The sequence below is a fragment of the Leptonotus elevatus genome, chromosome 10, assembly GCF_054856555.1.
Source record: "Leptonotus elevatus isolate MCC_2025b chromosome 10, RoL_Lele_1.0, whole genome shotgun sequence".
In the NCBI taxonomy this organism is placed as follows: Eukaryota; Metazoa; Chordata; class Actinopteri; order Syngnathiformes; family Syngnathidae; genus Leptonotus; species Leptonotus elevatus.
This window is the reverse complement of record NC_141248.1, coordinates 15,743,298-15,765,800: the sequence shown is the minus strand read 5'-3', so window position 1 is coordinate 15,765,800 and position 22,503 is coordinate 15,743,298. Positions and strand designations below refer to the sequence as shown.

Genomic DNA, 22,503 nt, shown 5'->3' with positions numbered 1-22,503 from the left:
CGTGGAGGTAATTCGAGCAGGTGTTTTCCTCTGAAATGATATGCCAGAGACGTACAACTAATATGGTACTGTATTTGAATTTGACTGTGCAAAGCGCACAAATTGCTTTTGATTTTCACCATCAAGTACATGTTCATGTATGCGTTTGGCTGCGCATGTGAGCAGAGGTTACAGGCCGCCACAGTATGATAAAACTGTGTTAACTGAGTTAATTTTTTTCAACGCTTTAAATCATTTTAATGAATGTCCAAAGTTAATGCTTTAACTTTGACAACCCTTACATGTGCATATGTATTTCAAATGGTAATGGTAAACAAATAAAATATTTCACACTGTAGCTCGAACATTGACCTCCACCATGCTGCCCTCATCAAAATGACATCAAATAAAATTCTTAAATATTTCCCTCATTGTGTATAATTAATTAGCTTGACTTTTTCAATTGAACAATTAAAAAAATATATCCTCGTTATTCTCATTTATTGAGATGCACCTGTATGTGCTATCAAGCTAAAGAGAGATTTGTTTATATGCATATACACTTTAAATTATCTTTGTTAAAGCTGGTCAATCTGTTTCTTTTCCCCGTTTTCATTACACACAATGACGTTAGAAAGAGAACATGAGAGAAACGTAAATTACACTGTATCCTCCACTGCGGGAGAGGGCGCTGTTTACCAAGCGGGCTCTCCCTGAAAGAGTAAGAACGTCATCCTTTCAAGCTGGCGCATCCGGCCGGTGTCGCTACCTAATAACAAGTTGAGCTAGTTCTGTGGTGGGACTGAACTCGACGGGAACCGTTTCAGTCGCGCAACGGCCTCCGTACTGGTGAGTTGAAGTCAAAAGGACGTTTTAAGTAAAACAAATACACTGTTTGGCCTCGACGGCGGTGTCGAATTGCGCCAGTCGATACGTAAGCGTGATCGGAAACGTGTTGGATCGACCGTTGCGATGCTAATGTCGCTCGCTAACATTAGCGTCCGTGTTCGCGTGTTTCATTAGAGGGGGATGGGGAGCATAACAGGTTCTATTTTTACTGGCTAGCTTTCTTTGTTGAGTTGTATAATATTGTTGAAGGTTTTGTAACCTCTCCTCTCCAAGCGTTGACACAAAAAAAAAGCGCTGTTGTCGCAGACGTTTACTTTGAAGGTACATTTGGAAACGGACGTGCTACATGTTGCTAGCGTGCGTCAGCTCGGCGGTTAGCAGGCAGCATTGCCGCGTTCCATTCGTTATTCCAAGTGTGGCGTCCGAAGACCGTGTCCTAAAAAAAACTATTTGGCTCAAATGACTTCACCCGTCTGAAAATATTAACGGATGCTCTTGTTGGAAGTCATTTCATGCGCGATGGGGCTATTACTAATATTCGATCTAAATTCGACCTCAGTTGATCATAGTTGTAATTTCGTACAAAAAGCGAAAAGGAACTCTTACGGGGAACCTCTGCATTTAGTTCACCATGCTAGGTAGCTGCTGTTGCAAACACCAATTTGAAGTGAGGCAATATTTTTCAAACAAATTCTATGTAGTACTTATGAGCATGACTGACCCAGTGACACATTTTTAAAAACGACAACAAAAATTAACTCAATCCATTCATCCATTTCTAACAATGGCACTTTTAATGCGTGACACGGGTAACGTGAAAGTTTGGCTCAAGACTAGAGGATGGGACTGATAAGGGATAAAAATAAAATAAAAAAAATTGTAGGCCGGCGTCGGTTCCAATTTGTGTTGTCACGATACCCAAATTTTGACTTTGATACTATACCTGCATAAAATACCCCGATACCGCTACTGAAGCGGTACCTCGACAAAACTCTAAAACATCAGCAAAAGGCAAAAGAACTTCAAGTTATTTGTTATTTATTATTAATTCAAAAATATTGGGATGTATACATGTTAATTTATGTATATACTGGTTATATTTATGTTTATACTGTATGCGCTTTCACATTGCATGCCATATTCTTGAAGTACTGTATTTGACTGCATTTGATGTCATCCGTTCTAAATATTGGCAACACGGTGGCACTCCAATGTAACATTGAGTGTGCGTGCATGTCTCTGCCCTTCTCCATTTCGCTCCCAATTAGTCGAATGAGTAATCAAATACTACAAACTGGGAACAAAATAGTTCACACTCCACTTATTTTGAAGGGAAGTGTCAAAAATGCGTCACAACCTGTGTCTTTTGCTCTGTCGGTCGTCTGTTTTTTTCTCCCCTGTGATTTCCTACTGTGTACCTGTTCATTGAACGCACCTTGAGTCCACTGCAGGAATGATTTAGCTTTTTCTTCTGCTTCTTCTGAGTAGCCAATGCTGTCGCGTGGCTTCCACTCTGCTTGCACGCTCTCGTGGAGCCTTATTTAGCACGTCATACTTCTCAATGAGGAGTGCGCGTCCAGCGAGCACTTCAGTGCGTGAAGCCATCTTCCTGCGCCCTCTCGCACACACGCTGAAAGAGGCGTGTTGCTTACTTAAGGCGTTTTCCACATACCGGTAGACAGACTGCTATGCGAGTTGGCCGGCTGTCTCGTGTTTATTTTTTTTTAAAGTACCGGTACTAAGAAAAAAACAATGCCGAGCCGCATCTGAGATGAAACTCTTACAACTACTTTGTGTGACGTTTGGCTCTGTTAGTTTACTTGGGTATTTGAGCAATGTATTAAGTTGGCAGGTAGTTCATGTGGAAATTTCTCATCTTTCTTTTGTTTTCAGGTATTTCAACAGCTGACTTGGTCTTGCTGAAATGGGAGGTATGAGTAGTTACTACTTGGCCGTATAATATACCACCGTCCCCACTGGATTATACACAGCAATACAATTTCTAATAAATACAGAAATAATCACAAACATGAAGTGTTATAACAACATATTTGTTGTACTGAACGACAAGATTACATATAAAAATAAAAGCATTGGGCCCTTTAACATCAATATTTTTCTTTTAATAGAAGAATGGCCTTCAGCCGTTGTTGTGAATCTAAATGCGCTCTCATTGATGTAAAATATAACACAATTGTGATTGAATTTTTCTCTCTTTCTGTCAGACCCTTCTTTCAGCAGAGATTGTCCCCTGGACTGCAAAGTTTACGTTGGGAATCTTGGAAATAATGGCAATAAGGCAGAGTTGGAATCGGCTTTTGGTTACTTTGGTCCTTTAAGGAGTGTTTGGGTTGCCAGGAACCCACCGGGGTTTGCCTTTGTCGAGTTTGAAGACCCGAGAGACGCCTCTGATGCTGTGAAAGAACTGGATGGAAGGTAACGCCTGTTTTTTTTTGTCAGTGGTCATCATATGCCATCACTGGTTGCTAATTACTAACCGTAAAGTTTTTTTTTTCTTTTCTTTTTTTTTTTGCTTGTTAGATCAATGTGTGGATGTCAAGTCCGTGTTGAATTATCAACTGGGGAGAAACGTTCTAGAAGCCGTGGTCCTCCTCCATCCTGGAGTCGAAACCCGAGGGATGAGGGCAGGCGCCGTAGCTCTCCAGTTAGACGCAGGTATGTTTCTAAATCCACGCCGAGCTTTTAGCGTGTCAATTTGCAGTAGGTAAACATGGCTGATTTCCCCAAACTGTGAGAAGCAAACTGATTTGAAAATTATGCTTATTGATAAGTTATTGACAACAAAAGCTTTGTGATTATTCACAATCATCTGTTTGCCTCACACTTTCCTACAGTATATTTGGCAGTGCCAAATTAGACCAACTGTCAAAAGCAGCTTTTGTTTGCTCCCAACATCAGAATGTCTCATTTTGTAGAACTACGCTACTCTTTTAGAACTGCTTTAATTAAAACCTCATCAATCATACACCTATTCCTATATTTTAGAATAAATTTCTGTCGGTATAAATTTTGTTTTTGCTGAGTTCAGTTTTCAATCTATTAATAAACTGAACCCCGTTGCAGAGTCACCACCACGCTTCTCACCATCTGAGTCAGTCAACTAGTCCTCTTTCAGCATCATGTGACTGCTGACCAGCGATCCGCTTGGCTGGTTTTGTCACATGACCCAGGCGCAGCGCCAGTCGTCAGGTTCCACCAACCTTTTGGTTCCTGAGCATGCAGTTCACGGCATCCTCCTCTGCTCCAACCTTAAACCAATCAACAGCGGCCCACCTCACGTTATCAACCAATCGGCGTGTTTACTCGTACTATTCGCCGCACTATCAACGGGAACAGCCATTGGCTTACATCCCTCGCCCCCTAAAGACAGGGAAACTCTACAGCCGTCCCCTGCAGCCAGCAAACAAGCAACTTCTTATCGGCAACATTTGCAGCATGTGGCAGATCCTCTCTGCAATTTCACCTCCCTCTCCAGGGCTACCATGCGCCATTTCTTTCTTGTCCAAACCCCCCCCCAAAAAATAGTAAGTTGCTTTTATCATGCTCTTTATAGTTGTTCTGAGTTTTTCTATTTCAAAACTCACATGTTACACTTGGCAGTTGTGTCATTTTAAATATTTGAAATAATCCCAGTAGAGCGACCAAACGTTAGAAAGGCTTTCTGATCTATTGTTTATTTTTAAGTGACTGAAAGCAATTGCCTGTGTGCATGATAGGTTTCACGGCTCAACAACTGGCCATTTTTGGTGACCTTGCAGTTTTGGTTCTTTTTCCTTCTCTGTCAATACGATTTCACCTTTAGTGCAGCTGTCTCATGTATAGTTCAGCCGTGTTATAACTTAATCAATAGCCGTTTGGTTTGCGGCAGTGTCTCTTTAGAGCCAGCAAATTGCTTAAAATGGACACACCCCCACCCCACCCTTTTTTTTGTGCTGTAATATCTCATACGCACACAATACAAACTTAGTGACACTCAGAAAATATCGCGTATTGTATTTAAAGATTTGCATAAACCCTTTAAGCACTTCTCGGCACTATAAATCTTTTTTCCCCACCAAGTGAGCTCCAGGGTTGAGCATTGATCTTGCCAATGATAATCTTTGTACTAGCTCAGTTGGCTCTTGAATAAAAAAAACAAAAACAAAAAAAATTAACTAACTAAAAATGAATATAGAGCCATTATTTGGGAGTTCCATCCAGATGGTCCTGCAAGTTTTCCATTGTACCCAAACACTTCAATCCTGCTTAAAACATTTTCCCCCGATTTCAACTACATTCTAGATCCCCTCGGAGGAGGAGCCTGAGCCGCAGTCGTAGCAGGTACATAAATATGAAGACAACCCCACCTCTCCACCCCCACCCCAACTCCTCTCAAATGCATTCATGAATCATTCAAAAATATTTTCCCCTTCAGGTCTCTTTCACGAGACAGACGCAGATATCGGTCTACTTCCAGAGAGAAGACCCATAAGCGCTCAAGATCATTTTCGCGGTCAAAGAGGTATGTGCTGTTGTTGACGTGTTCTACCCTCACTGAAATACCGCTTGGTGCTTTATCGTCTCATTGTTTGTGCCTTTTCCCCTGCAGCCGCTCTCGCTCTAACGACAGGAAATGAGGACGTCACAGAATGGCTTGTGTGTGCGGGAAGTCCAATTTTTTTATAGTCATGCTTTCTTTTTAGATGTTACTTAACAACTCAAGGTAGTGTTCGGGTTGTCCAAGTAACCCTGTCGTTGCGGTCCGCTAACAATAAAGGCAGTTTTTCCTCTATTTTGGTTCATTCAGCATCATTGTTTTGGAATCTTGCAGGTTTTGATTTTTATCTGGTTTAATTTTTAATTGCACTTCTGTTATCAAATTGTTTAATTCAAATGTTTATTTTGCTGAAACAGACTCGACTGGGGTTGTTACCTAAAGCATCTACAACTATTTTACATTTTCACAAGACATTTCCATTTTGCTCTTTGAGCTCTGGCAGTTTTGCTGATGGTGAATGGTTTCGTCAATAAACGTTTTTCCTAAGTCCGATATTTTTGTCTTTATTTGAGTTATGTTTATATTGAAATACTCCCTTAAGCTATGCAATAGTTCTACATGTATAAGCCACACACAGGAAGCTTCCATTTGCTGTAAAAGACACACCTCCCATGTATGACTTGACTTCCCCTTCCGTCGTGACTGCAGTTATACCTCAAAAGCTGACCATTTGATGACACAAGCACGCAGGGTAAGTATGTTTACTGGGAATTTGTACTAGACATGACATATTTTGGAAAACCTTTATCCGAGAAATAGAAATGTCAAATTATTGCATGCCAATTTAAGTTGCCTACATGTATTAACGTGTTTATAATGTACTTGGATTAAAACGTAGGGGGACAGACGATGCCTGGTCCTAGTGGCAAAAGGAGGCTTGGCTCTCGTCGGCGGGCACCGACACAAGTTGAAATGCCAGAGGATTTGAGTGTAGCAGATGAGACATCTGAAGCACAACCCAAAGAGAGCGGTGAATCTTTGACTCCCTTGTCTAATGAAGGCCATACCTCTTTGGAGACCGATGGCATGCTTTCATCAGTGCAGAGGTCAAGCAGGAGAAAACTCGGCTCAAAGCGGCAAAGTAAAGTACAGAATTCTGAGCAGTCTGCTATTGAATCATACCACAAACTTACAAAGGAAGTTGAGCAAAATGTGCATACAGAAGAAGTCCAAGCACGAATGATATCTGCAGAACAAGCAGTTAGACGTCAAGAGTTCAGTGAAATGGATTTTGATTCACTGTATGGGACACATTTGTATTCAGCCTACACACCTGGTCATGCTTTGGAGGCTTTCAACCCCGGTTATCCCGGTTCTGACTTGGAGAGACATCAACCCATTGGTGAAAATTTGCATGAGGATCAAGATGCCGGAGAGAGTGACCGTGAACAAGTAGAAAAAACAGGCAAACATTGGTCAGTTAAGCAGCAACTACATGACCAGTCAGAGTTTACAGCAATGTCAATACAACATACTTTTATTGATGCAGAAAAAAAAGATATGAATGAAGACCCACCACAGCCAGGTGAAGCTTTACAGTTCGACCATTTAAATGTAAAATCAGAGGAAATAGATTTTCCGTGCAATCCAGAGAGGCCCCCTGAAAAAAGCAGCTACTGTGAAAATGTTGAAATAAAAAACAGTGTTGAGCAAGTGGACTATTCACCAGCAGTAGCGGAAGTGTCTTCAAATGGGGAACATGAGCCTTTTAACTTTTTACAAGTCAAAAATTCTAAGAATCCGGACCAAAATGAAATTGAAGAGATCAAGTCATCCCAGTCAGACCAAATTAATTACCATGAAATCGTTACACATAATGAAAAAGAGCCTATTGATAAATGTCTTGAAAATCTAACAGCTGAAATAGTGGAACTATATCAAGTTGAGCAGAAAGTAAAAAGCTCTACTGATTCATGGTTAAAGCCACAGGACAAACAGGAAGAGCAGCTTTTGAAAGATAGTCAGGCACCTGATACCGAAGCACGGATCATCGTGGAACAAATGGAAACCACACCTTGTCAGGAAAAAGTTGTCAACGACCAAGTGAAAGTCAAAGTGGAACAGACGCAACAAAGCAACAGCCGTGAAATGGTCTATACTGCTGAGACATACGGTGACTCTGCTGGAAAGCCGAGTAATGATGATGCCTCCAAAATGAAAGAATTGACATTTATAAGAGAAGCAGCTGTTATGACAAAGATACAGCTGGAAGAAATTGACAATTTAGACACATTCCCAAGTGAAGACATGCATGATCTTGTCAGAGGAAATGCTCGTTCAAACTCAACTATACCCCAACTGCTAACTCGGCTATCAAATTACGAAGAGATGCCTGAAGAGGTGGATAAAGCCAAAACAAACGCAGGAGAGGAAAATGAAACCGTTACGCAGAATGAAAGTCTCGGAGATACACTCGAGATAAGCACGCCCAAAAGCAGCTTTGAAGAAGACACAGAAATTGAGTACAGTGTAGCGATAGCCGCTATTTCCTCATCAAAAGCAGAAACGTCCACAGATGAACATGAGCACTTTGACTTTTCTCAAATCCAAGAAGTTGTGCTTGCAGACAAAAATCTAGTTGAGGAAACAAAGTCATTAGAAGCCGACCAAACGAAAGACTCTGAAATCTTGATCGATGTACCCTCTAGTGACGTTGATAAAGATATTGAAAACCTTGTCAGTGAAATTTCGGAAACGCATATGTCTGACTTGAGTATGAAAAGCACTTTTGATTCAGGTTTAAATCCACAGGACAACACTGAAAAATACCATATGCAAGAGGATAACATGGAGGTTTTGGAACAAAGAGATGAAAATAATCATGCCTCTGACACCCAGGAGACATTCATCAACACAGGAAAAACAAACCGCACACAAAGTCAGGAACATGACAATGAAGCTCAAGGGACATCCGATGTGGAGCCATGGAATACAAATGGGCATGCTGATACGTCCTCGAGTCAACCACTTGTAGATGCACAGGTTTCTACTCCCACACCGGAGATAAGTACATCTGAAAGCTGCTTTAATAAAGATGCAGAACTTGAGTACAGTGTAGCAATCGCCACAGTTTCCTCACCAAAAGCAGAAGCATCTGCAGATGAGCAGCAGGAGCACTTCAGCTTTTCTCAAGTGAGAGCAGCTCAAGATCCAGACAAGGATTTCATTAATGAAGCTAATTCCTTAGAATCGGCCCAAATAAAAGAATCAGTAATTTTGGTGGATGGACCTACAGGTGATGTTGATAAAAATATTGCAAACCATGACATTTTGGAAACGCGTAGGTCTGATTTAAGTGTCAAAAGTTTAAATCCACAAGACAACCTTGAAGAACACATTGAGAAGGACGGCATGGAGGATTTGGAGCAGAGAGAGAAAAACATGGTTACATGGATCAACGCCGAAAAAACAGACCCCACGCAAATTCAGGAACATGACAAAGCTCGAGGGACGTCTGATGTGGATCAGAGTGAATTGTCTTCACACAGTGTGCATCCAGAGGAAAGTTTAGTCTTTGACTCCCAAAGTGAGGACAACACTCCAAGTACAGATGAACAAAGAGACTCCTTTGGCCACGCGGCGAACAGGAGAAAACTGGGGTCGAGTCGACGCAACAAAAGAAGCCAGGTAAATGTCTTTGCTGCTGATATACACCGTGACTTTGAAGATGATGCTGTCGCAAAGACAAGAGATTATGATAGTCCTGGAGAAATGAAAAAAGTAACATTTCAAATTGAACCAGCTGAGATGGAAAAGTCCAAGTTAAAAGAAACTGACCGTTTAGACACTTTGCAAGATGAAGACCTAGTCAGAGGAAATGCACGTGTAAGACTCTCTGAGGTTATTACACCAAATACACACGCAGACACGACTGAACCCCAGCTGTTAACCGAACAATCAAGTTCCAAGGAGATGTCAAAGGAGGAAGGACTGCTCATTGTTTCCGGAACAAAAGCAGGGGATGAAAATGAGACTTCAGCACAGAAGGAAAATGTACATGCTGATTATCTGGTGAGCCAACCACTTGTAGATGCAGAGGTGTCGAATGCACCACTGGAGATGAGCACATCGAAAAGCAGCAATAATAAAATCGCAGAAATTGAGTGCAATGTAGCAGAAGCCACAATTTCCTCACCGAAAGCAGAAACATCCATGGATGAACAACAACATCAGCAATCTAGCTTTTCGCAAGTCAGAGAGGTTCCATTTTCAGACTTGGTTTTAACAAAGGATCTTAAATCATCAGAACTGGACCCGAATGAAGACGGTGAAATTGCGAGCCGACATCGGAACAGGAGAAAACTGGGGTCTAGTCGGCGACACAAAGGAAGTCTGGTAAAGGACTTGGCTTCTGAGACATGCAATGAATCTACAGACTATGCTGCCAGAAACCGCAGCGGTAAAGAGGCTCTCCCGGAAGAAACGACTGAGATTAAAAACGCTCCAAAAAATACACTTCATGAAGATGTCAACATTCAATGGGGGCCGACAAAAGCCGCGGTTTCATTACCAAAAGAGGAAATGGCGGAACAATGTTCTGAAGGCTACAGTACTCAACATTTAGAGAACAACATCAAAAAAATGCTCAAACAAGAAGTAAATCCCGTAGAAGCTCACGAGCTAAACGATATTGACGACTCCATAGTTAAAAAGGTCTGCGTTCCTGCTGGAATCATGCGACTGGAAGCTTCTGTAGACGGTGAATCTTATGAGGAGTCAATAGAGGAAGCAACACCGTGTACTTGGGATCAAACACTGCCAGTGGCAGCAGAAACGCGGCAACAAGCATCACAACAACTCCTGAAACCAATATTCAAAACCACTGAGAAAATACAAGTTGAAAAAAGCCAAGTCATTCAAGAGGAAGACTCCATTTCTCCTAACACAGACAAAGATGTTGCCAATGTTCAAATGGAAGACCCAGACGAATTGTGCATCTCCCATCGACTCATAAATGTTTCCTCTGCGTCCAACTTGGACGTACAAGAGTCAGAAGAAACCTTTCAGGTGAAAAACACGGAGGCGGCATCTTTAAAGGGAGCGGCACTGGAAAATTCAGAAACCGAGAAAGCCGTGGAAGAAATAATGGATCGTTCAGAACCAATAGGACTGTTAAATGTGTCTTTGACTCCTACCAAGAAAAGAAAGATGGGCTCTACTCGCAGATCTCGTACCAACGGGAAACAAGAAGCAGAAACGGACAGAGAACATGACACAAAAGCCCTGGAAAATGAAGCAAGTACCAAATCATGGCGTGACGAAGAGCAGAAATTCAACAAGGTTGAGGCTGACCCGAAGCTGCACAACACGACCAGAGAAAGTAACATGAGAACGGCCACCGATGATGTCATGACCGTCTTTTCAGAACAGGTGGCCTCCCGTGACGCAAAAGATGCTAATCTGTTTACTTCGCAGGTTGCTGATGTGAGGGAAAGTGGCAGAGAGACATTCGAACCTGGTTATGTTCCAGTCTTCCGGCCTGTGCCTGAAAGTAAGCTGCAGCTGCTTTCAAATACAAGCGGCGTAGATAGTGATCAAGATGCATCCGAACTTCCTAAAAATGACCACACGGGCGAACAATCGAACATACGAGCGATGGAGAGTGACCGAGCTCCTGATAGCAACTTTGAGAGTCCCATTTTGAACTTGACAACTAAAAAACGAAAAATGGGCTCTACGCGCCGAAATCTAGGAACCAAGTCAAAGGGGGACTTGGAGCTGAAGTTGGAGTCGAGTAGTGAGGAAGCGGTCACGACCTTTGTGCGAGATGTTACGACACAGCCTGCCTGTCAAATGACGATCCGTGATCAACCTGAGAGCTCAGGCTCCGAACCGACCAACCAAGAAAACACTGGCGACGCCCCAAGCTCAACTCGCCAGACAGGCCAAGGAAGTCTAGAGCATCATCCTGAAAAAATCTCAGAAGAACTCGAGGTAGGAGGGAGAAAGCGGAAACTAGGATCTCACCGGAAGTCCAGAGTGCAACAAACTCATGTGACTCAAAGCGAAGAAGACCTCATGATGCAGAAATGGCCCGAGAGAACTTTAGAAAAAACAACACACAAACGAGCAGATGACACCATTCAAGGGCCTGAAGAATCACAGGTAAGATCAAATTTAAAAGTCCAGTTTGACAAATAGAAACATGAATGTGTATCAATCATTTTACTGTATTTTTAAAGTGAATACTGCCGTTTCTATTTTTGTCATTTTGGTATTTGTCAAATAAATAACTGAAAATCTCATCATCTATAATCATCAGAGCAACATTGGTGATACCAAACCATCATCCGACATATCAAACCCTGTGATGTAAGTCCTACATATAAATTGCGTATTTTGGTTTCACTACTTTATATTCTTACTTTTTGTATTGCAATGACAACATTTTATTTGACTACTGATTCATCATAGAAACGAGACATCTGTGGAAGCGATTCCATCCCGAGCCCATCAAGATACTTTGAAAGTTTCTTTTGGTATAAACACACAATACTGTACTTGTACTACAATCTCCAAATATTTGAGCATGCAGTTTAACTCATTCACTGCCATTGATGGCTATAGACGTCAAAAATTCATTTGAACTATTTCTAGTTCGTTTTATTTTTTCCCCACTTTTGTTAACAAGCGTATGAAAACCTAGAATTTATTTATTGTACATTTAGAACGGATAATTACAATTAAAAAAATAATAATCTTCTGACGCCCCTAATTTTTAATAATCTTTTTTTTGGGGGGGGCATAAGGCAATTTTTTTATTTATTATTGTTATTAATCACATGACTTCACTAGTTAACTCACGATTATTTCTCCACTATTTTTCCACTTTTGTTAACAAAAAATGATTGTACATTTAGATAAGATATCAAATTTGTGATTAATCAAGAGTTAACTCGTGAAGTCATGCGATTAATTACGAAAAAAAAATAATCGTCTGACGCTCCTAATTCTTAATCTTTTCTTCTTTAAAAGTAATTTTATTTATTTATTACATTTTTAATGATCTTTTATTTTGTTTTAAAGAAAAGATTATTAAAAATTAGGGGCGTCAGGCAATTAAATTTTGTAATCATAATTAATCTCATGACTTCACTAGTTAACTCACGATTAATCACAAATGTTATATCTGTTCAAAATGTACAATAAAAAAATTCTAGATTTTCATACTCTTATCAAAAGTGGGGAAAAAAAGTGAAAATAATAGAAATAGTTCAAATTAATTTTTGACGTCTATAGCCGTCAATGGCAGTGAATAAGTTGATCACCGCATTATGTTGGCAGGTAAATCGTCCGACGTGAAAGCAAACCCCTATAACGTGGTCATGGTCGGAGACAGCTACGTGGGCAAGACCTCTTTCATGAAACGAGCACAAAATGGAAAATTTTTCCAGGATTTGCCTGCCTCTGCTGGTAAAATTCATATTATTAACCTCACAAATATTTATTCAAATCTATCAAAAGTATATCGTGTCACACAAACGTCTTTTGAAGGCCTTGATACGTGCTTGTGGACGGTGGTCGTGGACGGCAAATCTGTGGCGCTCCAGCTGTGGGATACGGCAGGTCAAGAAAGGTCAGACATTTCATTAGCAAGTTCCGACAAAAGATGAAGCATGCGGCGAACTATATAGCCTGTCATTTCCGTATGTGTCTGCATGCGTTATGCTGATAATGACCTTTTGAAGTTTTTAAATTCAGAGCAGTTCAATGGCTCTCAAACACGATCCACACACAAAGCCTGTAGTTTTGTAACTTTCCTGATGCGATTGGCCTATTTTTGCTCATCTTGTGTAATCGTACAAATTGCATGATCAGATTGTCCAGGGAAGAATGCTTTGTGATTTTTATGGGAACTTGGCAGTCATCGCCAGAGACTTTACGGTGGTCACAGGCCAGTTTAACTAGTTTGCAAATAATTTTGAGGGAAGTGATGAGAGTGTTCGTTTGAACGCGTTTTCCCATTCTTGTGGCCTTCAAAGGTTCCGCAGTATTACCACTCAGGTGTTCCATAGAGCGCATGCATTTCTCCTGATGTATGACATCACTTCTTCTCAAAGCCTCGCCGCAGTCGACTACTGGGCAAAATGCATACAGGTGGGTTGTGCATTCTAAATGACGAGATTATTTTACGTAACTTAACATGACCATGTCATTTCTTCCCCCAAAAAAATGTGACATCATATTTTGTGATAGATGTAATTAGCCCATGTAGCCAACTTCGTTTTCAGGAAGGGGCCATGGAAAACGTTCCCATTTTACTTCTTGGAAACAAAAGTGACCACGCCGAGCGTCATGTTACAACTGAAGAGGGTCAGGATGCTGCAAAGGTACTGTTTGTGTCGGGGCGATCGCTGCCTCCTGCAAAGAAAACGCATCTCTCCAATGTTGGCTTCTCTTTTAATAGAAGTTCAACTTTGACTTCATGGAGTGCAGCGCCGTCTCCGGTGACAACGTGGTTCAGTCTTTGGAAGCCGTTGCCAGGTAATTAATTCTCTTTCTTGTAGGTATTAAATAAAATATTTCGTAACATCTAAAAGTGTGCGTCACTGTGTCTGTTGTTGCTGCCAGATTGTTAAGTCATAAAGATGATAGGAGAGATGAAACCCTGGCGTTACATAAAGAACCTCCAAAGAAGAAAGCAGGCTGTTGCTGAGTAGGGAAGTGGTGCAATACTGTTGATTGTTTGTTGTGCATCTGTGGAATGATTTATTTAACTTAAAAAAATAATAATAATAGATGAAGATAGTTAAGACTATCTGGTCACTATGGAAGCATGGAGCTGCCAATGTGGAGTAATCATTTTTGACTGTGTTCAAAAAACAATTTGCTTTTTTTTTCTTTATTTTAACTCATTCACTGCCATTGACGGCTATAAACGTCAAAAATTCATTTTAACCATTTCTATTAGTTTAACATTTTTTTCCACTTTTGTTAACAAGTGTGAAAACCAAAAAAAATTGTACATTTAGAACAGATATCGAATTTGTGATTAATCGTGAGTTAACTAGTGAAAGTCATTAATTACGGGAAAAAAAAAAACGCCTGATACTCCTAATTCTTAATCTTTTCTTCTTTCTTTCTTTTTTAAAGTAATTGTATTTATTTATTGAATTTTTAAAGATTTTTTTTTTTAAAGAAAAGATTATTAAAAAATTAGGGACGTCAGGCAATTACATTTTTTAATCATAATCGCATGACTTCACTAGTTAACTCACGATTAATCACAAATTTGATATCTGTTCAAAATGTACAATAAAAAAAATTCTAGGTTTTCATACTTTTGTTAACAAAAGTTGGAAAAAAATGTTAAACTAATAGAACTAGTTCAAATGAATTTTTGACGTCTATAGCCGTCAATGGAAGTGAATGAGTTAAAAGACATTTTTCTAAAATAATAATAATTTTTAAAAAATCTACGTTTTTAGTAGGGGTTGGAATCTTTGAATGTCTTACGATTCGATTCCCATTTTTGGGTCTGCGATCCGATTCAGAATCTATTTTCGATTCAAAATGATTTGATTGATCTACTCCAGTCTGACTCGCTAATGCTAATTAGCGCGCTACTCGCGGCACTTTTATCACTAAAAAAAACAGCTCCACGCTGAATTAAAAAAAAGAAACTTTTATTGGAATAACTTGATCGTGACTTTTTCCTTCTACTCTCTAATGTGGCTACAACCGAACAGTGTATTAGACCGCGTGGAACCACACTGCCCCGAAGTGGCCAAATCGGGTACAACATGAACAGCGCTCCAAATAAAGGCACACAAAGGCAAGACAGTATTAAATAAAATCGATTTTGAATCGTACTTAATGAGAATCGATTTTTGGCACACCCCTAGTATTTAGCATTTAGCCCACAAGTACGTTCAAACATACGTGTAAATGCAATCAAATGAATGTACTTGCAAATATGTTTAAATGTACATATTTGCAAGAATGTTCGAATATATTTGTACGTTGGAACCAGGCGCAATTGCAAATACATTAGACTGTATTTAAATAAATACGTTTAAACGTATTTGCAAATAACTTACAAATGCTGTAGCGGCTACATTCAGACGTACTTGCCAATATGTTCAAATGTATTTATTAAATACGCTATTTGCAAATACCGTTACGTTCGAACATATTTGCCAGTCCAAAACTTTCACTCCACATTGGCAGTTCCATAGTCACATTATTAGGTAAAAATGTGCACAATCTCAAAATCCCAATACCAAAAGCTTTAATCAAAATGTCTGCCTCTACAAATATACATCACTAGAAATGCATGGTAACTTGTAGATAACCAGGATGCATGCTAGTCGATGTTTAGTTGTTCCGAGTGGCGATGTTGTTACGTATCTTTTTTTCAATTTTTAGGAAGAAGTAGTTTGTCAAAATTGAAGAAGAGATATCAAATACTGCGAGAAGCACATTGATCATATTCCGAGTAAAACAATGTCTGAGAATTAGGACTGTGCTGTACTGCTTCGCTTGACAAGTGTTAAATAATGACGCAACAAGTTTATTAGGTTGTAAATATATTACAATTCTGAATAATGTCATGATTTTTTTTATTTTTACCATTTACTTGCTCAATAAAGCTCCGGACGACAAATGTGACTTCTTGTTCTCCTGGTTCATTTCAGTCTTTGTGGGCGTTCTTATTGACTGTTCTCACTTAGGACAAAACGTCCCTTGCAGGTATGGAAAGCATGTCAACAATGTGACTGCCTCATCACAAGGGAGCTTTTTTTTTTTTTTTGTCATAGGCAAATGTTGACACTTGAAGATTCTGATTCGAAGGTTTCCGGGCTCATGAGGTGGTCTTCGCTTGATGGTTCTTAACTTGAATGTTCTTCTCTGTTGATGTGTGCGTGTCTTTTGCAATCCCAGTCCCTGCTCCACCGGACAGTCTTCTTTTCTTCGCGGCGTGGTACTGTCGGACGGCACGCGTGACGTCAGCGGGCGTCCACTGGTGGCGGATGAGGGCGTCCTGCAGCGTGAAGGTGCCGTCTCTCGTGCGCCGAACTCCCTTGCAGACGGCCGTGCTGCGCAGCTCCAGTCCGATCTCGTGCACCACTTTGCGCAGGTATTTCTGTGTTTCGTTCAGGCACTGCACCTCTTGAGAGCAGAGCAAGCCAGACCAGGAAGTCACATTAAAATGTTACGTCACCTGCGGGGTGTTTTAATTCAAGTGGCAAGCTTTACCCAGAGTGAAATTAGGAGGCTGGAAGCGAGCGCATCGGAGACCCGTCAAAAGGGGTGGCGACTTCCCGTCGGGACCGAGCGAACCTTGCGCGGCCATCTCGTAGGCTTCTTGCGATTGCATGTCTACGTTGGTATACCTTTTTGAAGGATAAACATAATCGCGTCCGTTAATCGGTTTTGACGAGTGCAAATCGAAAGAGCCAAAATTGACATACGTTAACAAGGCCTTTTGATTTGCTCCCTGCAGCATTGCCAAAACTCTTTCCAGCTTATCTTGCGTGATATGATCTGTTGAGTAAACAAATCAACAAGTCAGGATGGTTTTAGTAACGGGTGTTGTCTTTTTCAAACCGTCACATTCAGATCATTTCTGAAGTCTTTACAGATCTATTTGAACTAGCTTACATTTTTTTGTAAATGCATTATTTACAAATGTAAACATAAAATGTATTCACAGAAAGCACATTTTTATGTTAAGGTTCCCGCCCTTTGTTACGATTCATGACTAAACTCACTTATTGATAAGCAATTTGTTGTAAGATATATTTTCAAACCTGAACACCCCCTGAATTATTTAGACCTTGAAAACATTCCAATTCAACTATTTTAAGAATTGTAGGCAACTATGCAGCCAGTTTTCAGTGCGGTAGACCACTTTTGGTATACAGGCTCCCTCTAGTGGTAAGCAAAATAATCACTTCAGAATGCAGTTAATACATTAAAAAATGTTAAACTTTATATTTTCTGTGCAATACATCCTAATTTAATCACTACTTAAGTACAGTTTCTTTTCCTGCATTTAAGCTCAGTTCTAATGTTCAAAAAGCATGCAATAATACTACATACCTATTTTTTTAAGAATAAAACGTTTTTGTTTTTAGACCTTCACTATCATATTTTAATGTTGTTCATGATGGTCATGGTTGGAGATGCAAGTATTTTTTTGGGGTGGTGCTTGATGTACTAGACATACAGAAAAAAAAATTCTTACAAGCCACAGCATAAAGATAATCAGTATATTAATATATATTATCATATGATAACAACCGTTCTATTCTTGTGTAAATTAAGCATATATGACAAAAGCACTGTTGAGTGGATATTGTGAAGCACTTTTTTCATAATCCATACCATAAGTGGATCTTTCCACAACTCGTCCTGTGTGGGAGAAATCATCTGTCGCGGTCCCAAACTCACCCTCCAATGTATAGTCCTGAAAACGCAGCGTCCATTCAAAGTATGGGGATTATGTGTGCAAATGACATGGCAGTGCTGCTGAGGTTGAAGTTAAACCAGATGAAATTACCCTTGTGACTTTGGTGTTGTAGAGGTCATTCAGAACCTTGTTTCCATTCCCAACAGCAAGGACTTAAGAGAAATCAAATGTTAAAATCAAACCAACGCTTCCCCCCCCCCCCCCTTCTATCTATTAACAGAATTGAGATCATACCCATTACACCAGAGGAAAATGTATCCAAACGATGTCCAACGCCAACTCGAATATGCTGGAATTCAGGACCAGTTACTGAAATCATAGATTAGTCTCTCTCAGCCCACTCAAACTAGTTTGATAATACGCGAATATACTACATATTACTGCAATGCAAAAAAATAATAATAGTAATATTACTGAATTTAAGACCGTATCCACATACCTAAAAGGTGTTTGGACAGTACCGGGACGCTGACTGCTGACAGCCTCTTAGGAGCCAAGGTGTCACCGCCTGGTGGTGCCAAAAACCGAGTCTGCACGGGAAGAGGCGGCGATGGCAGAGCATCTAAACCTGCGATATATGTACATGGATATAAACAGATATTGTTCGAGCATACTGAGCACTGTGTGTTTATTATTTAGAGAAGTGAGACATGAGGAAGTATGACCTTTCAGGAGTTTGGTCTTGATGTCGTCCCTCACGAGTTTCCATGCGACGCCAGCAGGTTTGTAGACGCAAAACAAACCCTCTAACATTCGGAAAGCTCGAATAGCATTAGTTCCCATTCTTTAATATAGATTAATGAAGCATCTCTTATTTTTTAGGGCTCAACTTCTTTCTCAAGCGTTAGAGCGCATGATATACATAGACGACTGCGCATGTGCGTGTTGCGTTAGCGATAGCTGCTGTTTAACACAGCGTCCCCTGCAGTACCGGATGTTACATTGTTCACTAAAACACCGAATGTATTCTCGCGATATCTGGCTTTGGCCGCTATTGTAAAAGAAAAAGAGTAAATATTGTCTACGTCACATTTCTCGGACGTAAACGGCATTATTACACAACCTTCCCAGCGAATTTAATCGAGATCACCGTGCCCACGTAAGATATCGTGCAATTTTTGAACACCGTAAACGCGGTGACACTGTTGTGACCTTGTCTGGATTTGCCACAGTCGACCGCTAACGAGAAAGATATCGCCACCAACCGAGCACACGTTGGGTTGTCACTGTCTGTTTTTTGATACACTATTTTTAAGAGGTACTTTCACACTTAAATGTTAGTGGCGTACGCGTACTTTGTTATTCAGGGTGAAAACCATAACATTGTAGTTCTGGTTTAGAACTACAAGACGAGGGGAAATTACCATCTTCATAACTGGATTAGCAGATTCGTCAACCTGCCAAATAACATCCAGTCCTACGAAAAACTAAATGTTAACCCGCGGTGCCACGGAATTCATAAGAAAGGTTTTGGAATATTTATAACATATTAAATTATGCATTTATCTTGATACTATATTGAGACCCAACCACAGATCACTTGTACACAGGACATGACGAATGTGTGAGTTGTGAAAACTAGTAAATCCAGCATTCGGTTATACGTTACGATTGCAAAATGTGCGTCATAATCAGGACTCGGGGGTCGAGGATTTAACATTTTTCTTGCTGCTTATTTGTGACGTCTGCGCAGTTCTGTATTTTACCGTACTTTTTCCATGCTGAACTCAAAGGCTTCACAAACAATTTGGAATGTAAATTGTGATGCAGCTCTTTGACCAGCAGGGGGCAACGTGATGCAGTGACACCTACAAAAAGCACTAAGAATTGTGCATTCAATTAACAATAACTTAAGGTTTCTTATATTCTGACTTCATTTCAATTGCATTACAAATACCTTCAAATATTAAATATTATGGTGTCACGTCAGGACGTGAGTTTAGAATGGCTCTGCATGTTCCCACGCTCAAGTTTAATTGAATTGCCACTAGATAACGGACACATTCAGAATTTCGGGCCCTGGAATAGTTGCCCACTTTACCCAGTTCCGTGATTCAGTCGTCATACCACCATTCTCTGCCCATTAGTCACTGTCTAGACTTAAGAATTCCCCAACAAACAATGTACTCCCTCATCCTTCATTTTCATATTGACTTTTTAAGACGTCATAGCAGAAAACGTCAGCTTTTAGCTATGTAGGTCTGTCAGGAGAAAAGTGTTGTTAGGATGCAGGAATCTCAGTGGCTGCACCATTTCTGGAACTTAATGTCTTGTCATACCCCGACAGGTGCGATGCGCGTGCCTTTGCGGTGGGTGCTGTGGGACGTGAAAGACACCCTGCTGAGGGTGCGTTCCTCGGTGGGCGAGCAGTACTGCGACGAAGCCAAACGAATGGGTCTGAGCCTCGCGCCTGCCGAGGTGGACGCCGCTTTCCGCCGGGCCTACAGACATCATTCTAGCCAATTCCCAAACTACGGCGTCGCTCAGGGACTGGACGGACAGTCGTGGTGGACAGCGGTGGTGAAGGCTACCTTTTCCCAGTGCAGAGTGTGTGACCCGGTCCTGCTCAGTACAATGGCCCTCAGTCTCTATCAGAATTTCAGCAATGCAGAGAACTGGGAGGTAAATGTGATTTTTGATTGAATGGTGACATCATGAGATCAAGATGACTCCTAACAAGTATTATATGTTGAATAATGTTTTTAAATTTGAGGTATTTCCAGACTCAAAGTCCACTCTGGAGAACTGCTCCTCACTCGGACTGCAGCTGGGAGTGGTTTCCAACTTTGACAACCGCCTAGAAGCCATCTTACGCGGATGCGGGCTGCTTTCGCACTTCGACTTTCTGTTGACGTCAGAGGCAGCAGGTGTCGAGAAGCCCCATGCGGCCATATTTGAGCGGGCCATGCGCAAATGCGGCGTGCCCCCTACCGGCATCGTACACGTCGGGGACCATTACGCAAAAGATTACGTGGCGTCTCGCTCGGTCGGAATCCACGGCTATCTTTTAGACCGGACAAATAACTCTGAGGGACGGGATGTTCCCAAAGAGCACCGGCTCTCATCGCTGGATGAGTTGCCGGCGCGACTTAAGCAGCACATGGATGAATGCTCCTGATTATTTTTTACTACCTTGTAAGTAAGTTAACAGAATGTAATAGTCGTACAGTCCCTGAACAAATAAATCTCAACTTTACAGCATGTTGACTGATCTTTCACGACCCACAGAATATTGTGTTCTATAACTACTCCCTATCAAAAGAAAGAGTAGATGCTTCTTTAGAAGAAATGCTTGTTTGCAACATTTTCAGTTTTTTTTCTTAGTTGTCAGCAATTAAAAAGAAAAACATTAGTTTATTACCAAAAATTGGAGAAAATTAGCCTTTTTGTGGGCAAAGAATAGCAGAGGTGCGCACACTACGGTGGCTCGGAGAGACCACATTTCACAAGCCTACCACAATTCTTATTTAACGTGAGCAAACGAGCATCTCAGCGAGCTGGAATTAGCCGGAGCAGCTAACAAGAGCGGCTAGCGGGAGTTAGTCCGAGCCATAGGCTGGAGTGGCTAACATGAGCTGCTAGCGGGAGGAGCTAGTAATGAATAAATAAAAGCTAGTAAAAGCTTGCGAGAACAAAGCAGAAAGTGACAAGCTGTGGAAGGTAAGATGCGGTCGACACATCGGCTCCGACACTCGATGCAAGCACCACACAGGCTAACTACATTCGCAAAGTTGTCCTTTGGGCATCCGTAGCAGGAAGATGGCGGTGATACATGGCAGCTCTAGTAATGTGAGACTAGAGCCATGTAATATAATTAGTGATTACTACACTTACGATTATATTTAAAATATATATATATATATATATATATATATATATTTATGCGATACAACATATTTTTTTGCATAGTATGGGCTCTTTGCACAATTCCACGCCTTCAATTCCTGTCTTTCATGATTGGACAAACTGATTCATCCAGGTGTGTCTGGCCATTGGCCACGTCGTGGTTACTGAGGTCAGGCACACCTGGATTAATCAGTTTGTCCAATCATTAATGTCAGGAAATGAAGGAGTGGTAATGAGTTCAGGAAGTGTATTTGTGCAAAGAACCCATTGACTCAAACAGTCGTTTTTTTATTTTTTATTAATGAATTATTAGTTCACCACAAGATGTCCCTTTAAACTAAGAGTACTATCTGGGCGAGCGAGCGATTGTCGCGAACATGCACACTGGTAGCTAACATGCTTTTATGCTTTTAGCAGTGAGAGCGAAGCAGTTCCTTAAACCTAATAGCTTTGAAAATACTCTCATTTGAAACCATCTGGACCAAGGCAGATAGCGCGAGTGTCGGACTGGGAGGATCAAACAGGACCATCGCGGGGAAAAGAGCCTCTTATGGGGAATCGGGATTGACGCAAGTCCAAGATGACATTTAAGGAGGTCAAGGAAGACGTGTTTAGGTTCACTACAACAACCCTCTGTGCAGAGCATGGAAATGTGACGACTAACAAAGTCTGCGCGTCGTTATTTTTTTCCCCTCCACCTGTAATTTCACCTCTCGACATTTGTATGTTAATGGCCGGAGTATTGTAGCTCACTGGGGAAAGAGCTGCTTAATTCAAAGCTGCTTTGGAAGCTCAGCCAGACGGCTCTAAAAGGCTCCGCAGAAATCCAATTGTGTAATAATGGGATTGTAAAAAG

The 22,503-nt window shown here is 40.9% G+C and overlaps 4 protein-coding genes across 6 annotated transcripts; 3 read left to right on the top strand and 1 right to left on the bottom strand.

Moving 5' to 3' along the window:
- Positions 1 to 710: 710 nt before the first annotated feature.
- On the top strand, positions 711 to 5,878 carry srsf3a (serine and arginine rich splicing factor 3a). The gene is made up of 7 exons (XM_086086334.1): positions 711 to 828; positions 2,722 to 2,759; positions 3,054 to 3,264; positions 3,370 to 3,504; positions 5,131 to 5,169; positions 5,264 to 5,350; positions 5,438 to 5,878. The coding sequence occupies exons 2-7, from the start codon at positions 2,753 to 2,755 to the stop codon at positions 5,463 to 5,465; spliced, it is 507 nt and encodes a 168-aa protein (XP_085942460.1). The 5' UTR covers positions 711 to 828; positions 2,722 to 2,752; the 3' UTR covers positions 5,466 to 5,878.
- Positions 5,879 to 6,018: 140 nt separating this feature from the next.
- On the top strand, positions 6,019 to 14,429 carry rab44 (RAB44, member RAS oncogene family). The gene is made up of 10 exons (XM_086086328.1): positions 6,019 to 6,077; positions 6,225 to 11,491; positions 11,649 to 11,698; positions 11,801 to 11,865; positions 12,671 to 12,799; positions 12,881 to 12,962; positions 13,369 to 13,483; positions 13,618 to 13,716; positions 13,794 to 13,870; positions 13,958 to 14,429. Exons 2-10 carry the CDS (start codon positions 6,236 to 6,238, stop codon positions 14,040 to 14,042), a joined length of 5,958 nt encoding a protein of 1,985 aa, XP_085942454.1. The 5' UTR covers positions 6,019 to 6,077; positions 6,225 to 6,235; the 3' UTR covers positions 14,043 to 14,429.
- Positions 14,430 to 15,600: 1,171 nt separating this feature from the next.
- trub2 (TruB pseudouridine (psi) synthase family member 2) lies at positions 15,601 to 18,710 on the bottom strand. The gene is made up of 8 exons (XM_086086329.1): positions 18,467 to 18,710; positions 18,241 to 18,369; positions 18,036 to 18,110; positions 17,892 to 17,953; positions 17,717 to 17,798; positions 16,801 to 16,873; positions 16,586 to 16,722; positions 15,601 to 16,498 (listed from the first exon to the last, which is right to left on the bottom strand). Exons 1-8 carry the CDS (start codon positions 18,582 to 18,584, stop codon positions 16,191 to 16,193), a joined length of 984 nt encoding a protein of 327 aa, XP_085942455.1. The 5' UTR covers positions 18,585 to 18,710; the 3' UTR covers positions 15,601 to 16,190.
- On the top strand, positions 16,318 to 21,002 carry hdhd3 (haloacid dehalogenase-like hydrolase domain containing 3). 3 transcript variants are annotated; one of them, XM_086086332.1, is made up of 4 exons: positions 17,998 to 18,900; positions 18,974 to 19,059; positions 20,089 to 20,423; positions 20,515 to 21,002. In XM_086086332.1, the coding sequence occupies exons 3-4, from the start codon at positions 20,094 to 20,096 to the stop codon at positions 20,917 to 20,919; spliced, it is 735 nt and encodes a 244-aa protein (XP_085942458.1). In that variant the 5' UTR covers positions 17,998 to 18,900; positions 18,974 to 19,059; positions 20,089 to 20,093; the 3' UTR covers positions 20,920 to 21,002. The 3 variants fall into 3 exon arrangements, with proteins under 3 accessions (XP_085942457.1, XP_085942458.1, XP_085942456.1); XM_086086331.1 differs by lacking the exons at positions 17,998 to 18,900; positions 18,974 to 19,059 and adding an exon at positions 16,318 to 16,466; XM_086086330.1 differs by lacking the exon at positions 18,974 to 19,059 and having other exon boundaries at positions 18,003 to 18,900.
- The last annotated feature ends 1,501 nt before the right edge of the window (positions 21,003 to 22,503 follow it).

Bases quoted from the DNA above. Each gene is read 5' to 3' on its own strand.
- trub2 (XM_086086329.1), bottom strand. From the start codon at position 18,584: ATGGGAACTAATGCTATTCGAGCTTTCCGAATGTTAGAGGGTTTGTTT. The intron at 16,874-17,716 runs GTATGGATTATG...TTTACTCAACAG, and splicing joins TGTGGAAAGATCCACTTATG to ATCATATCACGCAAGATAAG. The intron at 16,723-16,800 runs GTATGTCAATTT...TCCTTCAAAAAG, and splicing joins AATCAAAAGGCCTTGTTAAC to GTATACCAACGTAGACATGC.
- hdhd3 (XM_086086331.1), top strand. From the start codon at position 20,094: ATGCGCGTGCCTTTGCGGTGGGTGCTGTGGGACGTGAAAGACACCCTG. The intron at 20,424-20,514 runs GTAAATGTGATT...TTTAAATTTGAG, and splicing joins GCAATGCAGAGAACTGGGAG to GTATTTCCAGACTCAAAGTC.
- rab44 (XM_086086328.1), top strand. From the start codon at position 6,236: ATGCCTGGTCCTAGTGGCAAAAGGAGGCTTGGCTCTCGTCGGCGGGCA. The intron at 11,699-11,800 runs GTAAGTCCTACA...GATTCATCATAG, and splicing joins GACATATCAAACCCTGTGAT to AAACGAGACATCTGTGGAAG. The intron at 12,800-12,880 runs GTAAAATTCATA...CGTCTTTTGAAG, and splicing joins GGATTTGCCTGCCTCTGCTG to GCCTTGATACGTGCTTGTGG.
- srsf3a (XM_086086334.1), top strand. The intron at 3,265-3,369 runs GTAACGCCTGTT...TTTGCTTGTTAG, and splicing joins GTGAAAGAACTGGATGGAAG to ATCAATGTGTGGATGTCAAG. The intron at 3,505-5,130 runs GTATGTTTCTAA...ACTACATTCTAG, and splicing joins AGCTCTCCAGTTAGACGCAG to ATCCCCTCGGAGGAGGAGCC.